Genomic DNA, 12,056 nt, shown 5'->3' on the forward strand with positions numbered 1-12,056 from the left:
GTTTTAGGATTAAGAGTTGGTGCAGGGACAGAGTATAAAATGTACAACTTTCTGGATGGCAGTTTCACAATATAGACTCTTTAGATGTATGTTACCTATAAGACAGCTCACTTCAATTAAGGTATTTTGTAAAGAAAAGGAAAAGAACTGAAAAATACATGTATAGGAACATTAAATATGGTGGTATCATGTCACTGAAAAACCATTAGTGATCTAAATATCCATCAACAAGGCATTCATGAAGCAATGGTTCCTGCATAGCTTATATAATAAATGAAAATATAAGTGAGCTAGTATGATAAATAATCAGACCTACTCTGCATAAATTAAAGAGAGGCCTTTTCTTTATAATTTTTGTCCCAAGTTCAGGCCTTTTGCTTTCCTTTCTCTATGTACAGAAAGTGGGCATATTCTACTTTTCTGTGTCAGCCTTTGAAAAGATAAAACTGGTGGTGTGTTAAGGCTTTCCATGTCAGCATTACCTATTAAAATGTATCATTCGTTTACAGAAATGCAAAAAAATAATTTTCCAGCTTTCTAGATTTTAACTTTTTTATAGAAGGAAACTGACCACTTACTGCTAACTTCAAGTAGTCAGAAAAGTCCAACATGGCTATTTATCTACCAGGACAGCTGACAAAGGGAAAAAGAACATGTATTTTCAAGAATTTTCTTCCAAGCGTTTAATACTAGTCGATTTGATATCAACACTTAGTTAACTCACTTTAAATTATATGATAGCAATACTAATATATTTTTTAAATTCCTGCCTAAGGTCAATCTCAATTTCACATGGCTATATTTTATTCACTATCACATTTTTATTATTGTGTATCAAAGTTAAATGACTCCATATCAATTCGGTATTGTAACCAAGCCTTTGATTGACTCAATTAAGACAAGACAAGTTTTTTCTGGAATGCTCTCTGAATAATTAGATGTTCATGTTGTAGCTGGTTCTGTGAGTCAAGAGACATTTAACAGAAGTATCTACAAGAATCGCCTTTTTGCTCTACCATGTCATTTCTGGAGGGCTGCCAAAGAAATTACAGTCCCTGAGTTAACTATTTGTTCGGTGAAGCTGAAAGTATGACAGCAACTTTCTTATCTTTCTGCCTTCTGCCCAGTAAAAAAATAAGAAAGGGACGCTTGTTGGCATAGGAAATGTTGATTTACATCAAAGTCAAACCCTATAAAAGATGACTTCCACATGGAAGGAAATACACAGAAAAGGTGGGGTAATAATTAAGAGCTTTGTTTTTTCCCCAATTATGTAGTAATGAGTATGAAAGACACACCTCTGTTACTGCAGACTTTGCCATCTGGAGACGTGCATCTTCGCTTGCTCTCCCAGGGGGTGATGTCACACTGGAATTCGCATTTATCTCCATGCCAACCAGCCTGGCAGTAACAGTTTCCACAGTAACACTTTCCGTGGCCTTTACCCAAAATGAATTTTATACAGTGAGGAAAAAAAGCAACTTTCAAAAGCAGAATTAACTTTCTACCTCTTGGTGATCACGTCTGCCTTTGGAAATAATCAACCCGCTCCACGGTTCTTGCTTAAAATAATCAAATTATGTAGTCTGCCACCAAAACATCATAGGTGTGCCCATATCTACATCATCACACACAGAAAGCAAGTCAAGGTGTCCTCGGATTTGTCCTAGCCAGATGGCTGATGAAAATGACAAAATGTTCGAGAAACTGCATGAAAGACAGAGAAAGTCTACCAGGCCTCCGATCACAAATGTGTACATCAAACTCAAATGTATATAAGCATTCACTCTGAGAGCATTTCTTGAGTTATTTGAAATCAACCATGAGAAACCAATGGTGCATACTTCTTTGGGTGCACACTATTGATGACTGAGCCATTTCTTCAACCAGAGGAAATATTTCATCTTTTCATTCAACAGTATCCAACAAGCTATTGTGTTTTACCACGTGGCAGAGGGTTTCAGCTGAATCAACTTTTAGTAGCTACTTAAACTACTAACTACAAATAAAATAGCATGGACCCTTGGTATTAAAGTCCAATCCCCTTCCTATCTGTCAAGAGGATACAAGTGCTAGGTAAGCGCAGCCCATTGTTTTGTGTCCAGCTGCCCCCACACCATTGCAGTTCCCACCCCTCCATAAACTGTTACTCTGCTTGTTCATACTTATGTCCATCCAATCTGTAATGATGTCACCTCATCACTTTCTGTGCCCATGTCCAGCAGCCCTACAAATTCCCAAAAGATGACAAGTCTTTTTTGCCCCAAACCTCCTCTAATATCCTCTTTTTTTTTTCTGTAATTATGACAACAACCATGAACGTGCGTTCTTGCACCTATGATGAAAAACAACACCAAAAGGTTTACCAAAAGGTTTTTTAGTCTATTCTTTCTGCTTACAGGAATTTATGCTTTATCAGTCTATGGCTAAAGTCTTTGCTCTTGCCTCTCTCTTCTCCATCAGCCATCATCCCATAAAGTCCATGGGAAACTAAGAGCAAGGTTATCTTTCTTTCTAAACACTATGGCATTTCTGGCCAACAGCAGGAGTTTCAGTAGGGCCTGGAACATGCACATTCGAAGGGAAAAATACAATAAAATATGCTGGTCTCATGCTATTTTTGCCTCTCAGATGAGGCTTCCTTCATACAGATATATATCAGAGAGACAGAGAGAGTCAGAGATGAAGAGAAAGTGCTAGAGTGAAATACAGAGAAAGAGACAAGGACCCAATGTATAATGTCATGCTTTCTGTCTAAATGAGCTACAACTGAAGTATCTACATAAAACCTCTTCTTAAGCTGCAGATGAGGCTTCCCTGGCGGCTCAGATGGTAAAGAAGCCGGCTGCAATGCAGGAGACCAGGGTTTGATTCCTGGGTTAGGAAGATTCCCTGGAGAAGGGAATGGATACCCACTCCAGTATTCTTGCCTGGAGAATCCCATAGACAGAGGGGCCTGGCAGGCTACAGTCCATGAGGTCGCAAAGAGTGGGACACGAGTGAGCGACTAAGCACACAAGCTAATAGACAAGGATCATTTCTACAGCAAATTTTAACTTTTTCACTTAAGCTGACATAAAGACTATCAAATGATTTCATCAGTAGTAAAATATAAAAGCTATATATTTTATTCATGAACTTAAAACTATCTCTACATGTATGCACACAAAAATATCACAAGCCAGTGTTATATCACAAACCTCAGGAACCTGAGGGTTATACTGGAAGAAAACAAGACAACTGTTTACTAAAAGCTTTTCCTGGGAGTCAGTGTTTTTTTTAAGACTTGATTAACTTCTTAAAGTAGAATTTCCTTTAAGTAGATTATACTTAAAATAGTATAATTTCAGAAATCTTCAAAATTTATCTCCTCTGTCATTGTAAGAAATTTATGTAACATGCAGCAGTTTGTTAATCTCATGTAAAGCTTACCATGAGATTAACAACTGATCATAAATCTTCATTCCTCACACCCAAATTCTTTGTACATTTATAAAATTCAGTACTGATAAGGTTATACTAAAAAATCATTGAGATAGAGATGAACAGGATTATTAGAATAAATCATGTAAAGCTTTACCATATGCAGATAGGCAAAATTAAGCAGATATCTTCATAATTCAAGTGAAAATACTGTAATAAGACATAGCTGGATAACTGAGATAAAATATAAGCCTTAGGACAATACACAGTCCAGACAATGAATATCATTCTTTGCTTTGTGCAAACTGATGGAGCAAGAAAATCTCTTTTTGAATTGCTTCCCTATTGGGCAGTAGAATCACCTCTTAACAGACTGTTTTCATGTGAATGACACATGGTAAAATCCAGACTCCTACTCAATGTCATCGCCAGAGGATTTTATGGCAGTGTTGGTTGTCTGTGGTCAGAGAGTTTGCACCATGAAATTGCTTTAGCCTCAAACCAACAGAAATAATGAGTGGAAAGGTTGAGCGTTAAACATTTCCTGTTCTTTCCAGGTCAGTGTTTATATTTACACACGCAAATAGACTTTGCTTTGGTGGTGTGCATCAGAAAACACTGGCTCCGCACATGTTCCCTTCCTCTGTTTTGATCTGTGATAACTGCAAATAAAATATCAGGAAGACAAACACACCACATGTGTGGGTAGCTTTATCTAATTTCTAATCATTTTGGAACAGCCCTTTAGCAGAACTGTCAGAGCAGCATCGAGCTTAGGTCACTGGGTGGAAAAAATGAAGGTTCTTCTCTTTGTTTGTTTTATCCTGGTTGGTGGTACAGCAAGGACACCACAGACAGAGATCTGAGCTGACCTAAAATAAGAGCATCTGGATGACCACAGGAATTGAAGCCTCAATTTGTTTTGTAAACCAAGGGACAGCTTAGTGACACTTTATGGCCTTCTGGTTCCTCCCCACCCCACTGGCTCCTGATCCTTTCAGGGAAAATACTCCTCTGAAATCACCCATTTGGTATGCAGGATAGGATTCCGTGGACAGAGTCTCTTCAGATGTCAGTGAAAGAATTAATTACTTATGGATAGAGAGATTAGGTCAGTGGTAAGCAGGTTAAAATGTTTCATAACAGCAAAGAAGAGTGCTCCCAAACTGAAGTGATTCTCACTGCTGTTTACTTTGCTCCCCTGTGCCAGTCATGATCAAAACCCTGGGCAGAGAGTTGCAGAGAGGGAAGCAGAAGAGAAGGGAGCTATTAATATAGTACAAGTGGTAAGAAGGGCTTTCCTCATGGAGCTCCAAACTCCAGGGCAGGTCTCTGTGGGGAGTAATCAATAGCACAGTCTCTGGTGTCAGACAGTACGTGCATGCGTGCATAGTCACTCAGTCGTGTCCAACTCTTTGCAACCTTTTGGGCTGTAGCCTTCCAGGCTCCTCTGTCTATGGGATTTTTCAGGCAAGAATACTGGAGTGGGTTGCCATTTTCTGCTCCAGAGGATCTTCCCAACCCAGGAATCAAACCTGCGTATCCTGCATTGAGGCAGGTTCTTTACCCACTAAGCCATCAGGGAAGCCATGCATGAGACAGACAGGAGCTTAAATTCCATTTAACCTGGGCAAGTCATTCCAGATCCTGGTAAATTATCTAATGAATACAAATTACTCATTGCAGCTCTTGACATTGGCAAGTCTGCAATAATCTGTACAACAGAAAAATGGATTAAGTAATGGTGGTCCATAGAAACAATCATGAAAAAAGTTATCTAAGTGTGCGGGGAGGGATAGATTCTAGGCTAATAATCCAATTGGTCTTCAATGTCCCCAGTAGCACATGAGAGTATTTACAGGGTTATGGTTCAAAATGGGACAGAAAATGAAATTAAAACATGCAATGGAGAGAGTGGGAGAAAAGAGGCCGAGTAAAAGCTGAGCAAAGAAGACGGAGGCCAACTAGGACTACTTGAGAACCATGCAATTGGCCTGTTGCCATAATGATCTGGCTCTTCTCTGGGAACAATCTGATTCTGCATTTAAAAAGCACTAGAAAACAACAACAAAATTCTGTAAAGCAATTATACTTCAATTAAAAAAATTAATAAAAAATTAAAGAGAAAAACTCAAAAAACTACTAGTCTACTGTAAATATCACATAATATCACTTGTATGTGGGATCTAAAAAAATGATACAAATGAATTTACTTACAAAACAGAAAGAGATGCACAGACATAGAAAACAGACATGGTTACCAAAGGGGATACCAGGGATAAATTCGGAGTTTAGGATTAACAGATATACACTACTCTATATAAAATAAAAAACAAGGACCTACTGCATAAGACAGGGAACTATATCCAATATCTTATAATAACCTATAATGGAAAAGAATCTGAAAATGAATATATATGTGCACAAATATACTATTTGAATCACTATGCTGCACACTTGAAACTAACACAACACTGTAAATAATCCTTCAATAAAATGGTTGCAAGATAAAAATTATAAACAATTTTTCACTGGAAAAGACCCTGATGCTGGGAAAGATTGAAGGCAGGAGGAGAAGGGGACAACAGACAATGAGATGGTTGGATGGCATCACCGAACCAATGGACGTGAGTTTGAGCAAACTCCGGGAGAGTTTGCTCCCTGAAGGTCAGGGAAGCCTGGCGTGCTGCAGTCCATGGGGTTGCCAAGAGTCAGACACAACTATGTGACTGAACAACAACAAAGGTCTATGAATCTGCTCTGAATGCCTTAGTCTAAATTTCCTTACATGAAGTACTTTCCAAATAAACATAGGTTCAGCTTAAATGAGTAAACTCAGTGCATAAACTCACAGAGATAAAAGTTCAATGAAGCAGGTGACAAAATCAAGTACTTACATTATTTTTTGCAAAGTTAATATACATACCTCCACATATTTCTTCTGTTTCATCATCTATGCATTCTCTGTCATCACACTCACAAAATTTACCATAAACAAGTCCATTTCCATCTGAATTATCACATTTACACCTGCCACAGTGACATGTACCTAAACCATTAAAACAAAGCAAAAATTATTTGTTAAATGCATATAAATTATAATTAATGAATTTTAACCTCTCTTTCATGGATAAAGACAATTCCAATCGATTTTATACTCCAATTAGGTTTTACTGTGGGTATGATGAGATGGATAATGACATTTTTTTTTGAGATTATTGTAGCCCATTAGTTACATTTTATAGCACACAGCTATTATGATTGACCTCTAATAGTTTCATGAATGTAAATCTGAACTCCCCAAGAGCAGAGTTACATTATAAATGTCCATCCAATCAATGCATGAATGAATATCTTCTGATTACACCTGGGTCTGAGTGAACTAAAGCAGAAAATGCTAAGCTTTCTGAGAAAAGTAACCTTGCTTATCTTCCTCACCAGTTATTTATTCAATGCTTTGCACAATATTTGAGCTTATTATTTAAATAATAAATATTTGTGGAATTCATTATCAAATTTAAATATATGAAAAACTCAGATGTTCCTAAAAACTTCATATCTGCAGTGTTAAAGTGATACCCATGTCCTTATGACAAAGGGCCCGGAGTGGGTTTTCCTTATGCGTGGAGTCCTAGAACCTCACCAGAACCTCAGGGTGACTCAGGCTGAAACAGAGGCACCAGAACCATCTGGTCTACCACTCTCCACATACCCAGTCAAGTTTATAAGGATTTGACTACAGCCCCTAAGAATGAGTTCACTGACAATAAAACAGCATTCAAAGGATACTGAGAAGTAGAATGTACATTTGAGTAGCTTCCTTTTTAATGCTTATTTTTTGATCTTTAATTGATCATCACATCAGTCACCATAGAGTAACTGAGACTTTGTCATTCACTAGATATCATCCTAGACTCTGGAAATGCAACAGGAGATTGATTCAGCCATAACCTCCTCTTAAAGTTTTATATGAGTAAAAACCAAAGTGATAAAATAAATGGAGAAGTGCAAAGTGTTGCAGAAACACATAGTAAGGGGATTCATCTGAGAGCTGGTGGTCAAAGGGTCCCTGGGGAATGGCTCTTAAACTGAGAACTGAAAGACAAGTGAAAATAACAGCTAAGAGAAGTGAGATGATGAAGAAGCCCACTTCCAGCAAGAGACAACAGCAAAAGCTCTGGAGTAAAAGAGGAAATAAGAGGGGGGAAAAGACAGCTGGTGTATAGTGGAAAATAAAGCAGAGAGTGTCATGAAAGAAAAAAAAGGCAACTAATGGTGAAATTTACGGAAATCTAAAAGGCTGAGCACTGAAGAATAATGCTTTCGAATTGTGGTACTGGAGAAGACTCTTGAGAGTCCCTTGGACTGCAAGGAGATCAAATCAGTCAATCCTAAAGGAAATCAACCCTGAGTATTCATTGGAAGGATTGATACTGAAACTCCAATACTTTGGTCACCTGATGGGAAGAGCTGACTCATTGGAAAAGACCCTGATGCTGGGAAAGATTGAAAGCAAAAGGAGAAAGGGGGTGGCAGAGGATGAGATGGTTAGACAGTATCACCAACTCAATGGACATGAATTTGAGCAAACTCCAGGAGATAGTGAAGGACAGGGGAGCCTAGTGTGCTGCAGTCCATGGGGTTGCAAGGAGTCAGACATGATTTAGCAACTGAACAACAACAAAGAGGTCTCATTAAAGATTTCCAACTTTCATCCAAGAATAATGAGAAGCCATTGAAATAGTTCAACAAGGGAGTCATGTGATCAGGCATTCATTTCCACCAGGTTATCCTGGTTGTCACATGGAGAATACATTGAAATGAGGCAAAGTGGATTTGAAGGAATGTTGGTTCATTAGTCTGCAGGAAAAAGGATAGAGGCTGACCTTGGTTATGGCCATGAGTTTAGAAAAAAGAAAATACAAATGGGGATATTTTCAGGAGAAAGAAAAGATGACTCAGTGACTGGTTTCGAGAGGTAAATGATGGAAAGGAACTAAAGATACTGAAATTTGAATTGAGCTACTGAATACTGGAAATTCTCTATGTGTTGAACCAGAAGGAGCATGGATTTAGGACTAATGAAGATCTGAAGCTAAATCCATGTCTTAATCCCCTCTAGCTATACACTTTTGAGGTCATTATTTTTATCTCTAACTCTCAAATTCCTTATCTGCAAATAATGTCTACTTCATAGAGCTACTCTGAAGAACAAATGATAAATATATCACCCTGTCATCTTTCTAAAAACTCTATTGTGTCTAGCACATTGTAGACTTCCAGAAAATGCTGGGTTCTTTGTCTTCTCCCATTAAGACTTCGAGTGTATTAGTCATATTCCCAAATATTTTCTCCAGACACATTTTATATTTATGGATGGCACTGTTTCCTGGTTTCCAACCCTCTGTGTGATTCTGTTATACGGGTCACTTCTTTCTCTCACAGTCACAAATAAATGGTGATTTCACAGAAGCTGAGCTTATTATTTTTCTTCCTTGAGAATATGTGTGTGAATTTTACTTTTATTAAATTTCATTTTCTTGTTTTTTCCCCCCTGAAAACTATTTTGATGTATAAAAGTTCATTTTGAATCTAATGCTACAATTCATGGGATTGCCTCATCTCTTGTTTTTTTCTAATTATCACCCTTCTTTTTCATTTTCACATTATTCATGCTCTCTTTCAACCATTCACATCTCTATTCATTACATTTTCTCATTGCTTATTATATCACTGGTGAAGTTGTAGGTGCTATAGGAGATAATAAAAGGAATAAAATTAAAACCAAGTAAATCAGAGATCAGGAAGAATGTGCTAGATGATTGATACTTATTACACAATGGATATATGAAACCAGATGACACAAAGACATTTGCAACAGATTTGTGACAAATGCTATAAAGATAGCATGAACCTCAGGCTGGCTCTGTGAAGAAGGAAAGGCACAGTGAAGAAATAAGTTTTGAGTTGGCACTTGGTATACAGATAGAATTTCAAGAAGAGGAGATGGAGAAAAGCCTTGTGATGCTGAAGAAAGAGTCTGAGCTAAGGCATAAGGATGAAGAATTAAAGAACAGTGAAGACTCTGACTTGAGTTTGGAGAAAAGTGTCTACTGCAGGCAGAAAGTATGGGATCCAGAATATTGGTCAAGGCTTTTAGAATTCATCTGTTGGAATACCAGGAGCACTTCACGGTTAGGGAGAGAGGTGTACCATCATGAGGATTACGATGCCATCATTGTTTTCAGGGAAGATGAGAAGGCATAGTCTGCTCTGAATTCTACAACTCCTCCCTGACGTCCCCCACAGGCTGGCTCCCTGCAATCCACACATCTGAACCATCCCTGGGTGACACGGGAAGTTTACAACAGTTCAGAGCCTTCCTGTCTTACTCATCAAGTGGAATTCACAACTGAGGCTCCAAGAAGCGGCATATGGAAGCCCCGGCAGACGCGCCAGACTCGTGTGTTCATGCTGTGTCATCCCGTGGCTCTTTCTTGGTTGCCAATTAGCTCAGTGTCTAGGATTGGTCTTCTGTCTCATGCTAGATTATTTTAGTTCTGACTTTTCATTCTGCCTAATATAGCTGGCTCTTTCTAGGATGACTCCCTGTCTTGAACACCAGCCTGTATCGCTGATGCGATGGTGCAGGAGACTCTCTTTGCTCTGGCTCAGCTCTGCAGGCTTTGCCTTGCCATTCTGCGCCCCAATGGAGTCGGCTTTTGAGACTCCTTTGGTCCCCAGCTCCATCTCCCTCTCCCCCTGCCCTTCAGTCTTCTTCCCCACTCCATACAGCTCCTCTTCCCTTTCTGCTCCAAGCTGCTTCCTGAAAACCACACTGTGGTATGAGGGGGGAAAGATAAGTAATAACAACTCAGTTGTTGCTGTTGACCTGTTGCTAAGTCATATCCGACTCTTAGCAACACCATCAGTTCAGTTGCTCAGTCGTGTCTGACTCTTTGCAACCCTAATGGACTGTGGCACGCCAGGCTCCTCTGTCCTTCACTATTTCCCAGCATTTGCTCAAATTCAAGTCCATTGAGTCAGTGATGCCTTCCAATCATTTCATCCTCTGCCGCCCCCTTCTCCTTTTGCCTTCAACATTTCTCAACATCGGGGTCTTTTCCAGCAAGTTAGCTCTTCCCATCAGGTGGCCAAAGTGTTAGAGCTTCAGCTTCAGCATCATTCCTTCCAACGAATATTCAGTATTTATTTCCTCTAGCATTGACTTGTTTGATCTCCTTGTTGTCCAAGGGACTCAGACTAACACAACTTGTGGGCAGTGGTCCTGAACTAGGCTGGTAGAAGTAAACATTAAAGAAAGACATGTGAGGACAAGATCCCCAAAGTAAACATGAAAGGTTAAGAAACTGAGAGGAGAGTAAGAGATAAAAAAGATTGTGCTGTCTGTGAAAATTGTCTAAAGACATATTAAAGGATTCTGAAGATTTATGACAACCAGAAGTAACACTGCCCCTAGACTGGAACAGAGGTGGGGGCAATGCTATAAAAGGCATTGTTGGGTCAGTTAACAAAACTGGAATATGGACAGGTTACATAAAAATACTGTATCCATGTTAAAAAATAGAGGTAAACATATCTTAGAAATGTATTTTATATCTTATCCAACGTGTTTCATCATTTGCTAAAACAATTCTGTAAATTTTCTCCTTTCAGATGTATTGAGATGATGATGTAGTGAATCACACATTTAGATTCCTTAATAGTGAAACACTTTTGGATTCCTAAACTAATCCTTAGGTGGTTAACATGCATTATTAAATTTTTAACAATTATTAAATATCATTAAATTTTTAATAATTATTAAATGTATTATTAAAAAGAAAAAAAAACAGATTTGAAAATCAATCAATCCAAAAATAAGACTACAAAGAAACAAAACTGAAATTGATTTTGAAACTTCTTACTACCAAAAGAAGTTTAGAAAGCATGAAGTTGAGAGAGAGGGTGTGTGTGTGAGTCTGCATGTGTGTGTGTGTGTGTGTGTGTGTGTGTGTGTGTGTGTTTAGAGGGTAGGTATTGTGAACCAAAGTAAAAAGATTTTACTAAGAAGAAAGAAAAGAAGGAAGTGCTGGTGAGAAGCCAGGAGAAGACAGGAAGTGACCTGACTGTCAGGACTTCCGTCATGGTTCCCGGCTGCACCAGTCACAACTTGCCTTGGAAATAGCCCTGATTACTATGAACAAAGCAGCCTACTGCACTGAATCTACACAGAGCAATTCCTCTCAGTCAAGACTGTGGAAAAGTCCCAGCTCTGATTGCAAAAAGAGTCCACCAACCATGGGAACTTCAGGAGGGCAGGTATTCCTGTGTCGTCAAACCCTGGCCTGGAGCAGACAAAGCAAGAACTCATGCCCTCAGATCTACTTAAGAAGGGATGCCCAACCTCCGGATCTAATGCCTGATGATCTGAGATGGAGCTGATGTAATAATAATAAAGTGTGCAATAAATCTAATGCACTTGAATCATCCCTAAACCTTCCATCCCACTGTTAGTCCTTGGAAAATCTTTTTCCATGAAACTGGTCCCTGGTGACAAAAAGATTGGGGACCACTGTGCTGAAGAACTACCCAGAGAACTTTAAAAACCCACTCCAGTTCATATCAGATGC

At 38.8% G+C, this 12,056-nt stretch overlaps 1 protein-coding gene across 2 annotated transcripts in view; it reads right to left on the reverse strand.

Annotated features, from left to right (window-relative positions):
- The window catches only part of ITGBL1 (integrin subunit beta like 1), a 213,014-nt gene that overhangs the window by 106,469 nt on the left and 94,489 nt on the right, over positions 1-12,056 (reverse strand). For both annotated transcript variants that reach the window (XM_043477360.1, XM_043477361.1), the window contains 2 exons: positions 6,350-6,472; positions 1,299-1,439 (listed from right to left, as the gene is read on the reverse strand). In XM_043477360.1, the coding sequence (XP_043333295.1) occupies positions 1,299-1,439; positions 6,350-6,472 (264 nt within the window). The remainder of the gene's footprint in view (positions 1-1,298; positions 1,440-6,349; positions 6,473-12,056) is intronic.

This window comes from Cervus canadensis, chromosome 9, assembly GCF_019320065.1.
Source record: "Cervus canadensis isolate Bull #8, Minnesota chromosome 9, ASM1932006v1, whole genome shotgun sequence".
Classification (NCBI taxonomy): Eukaryota; Metazoa; Chordata; class Mammalia; order Artiodactyla; family Cervidae; genus Cervus; species Cervus canadensis.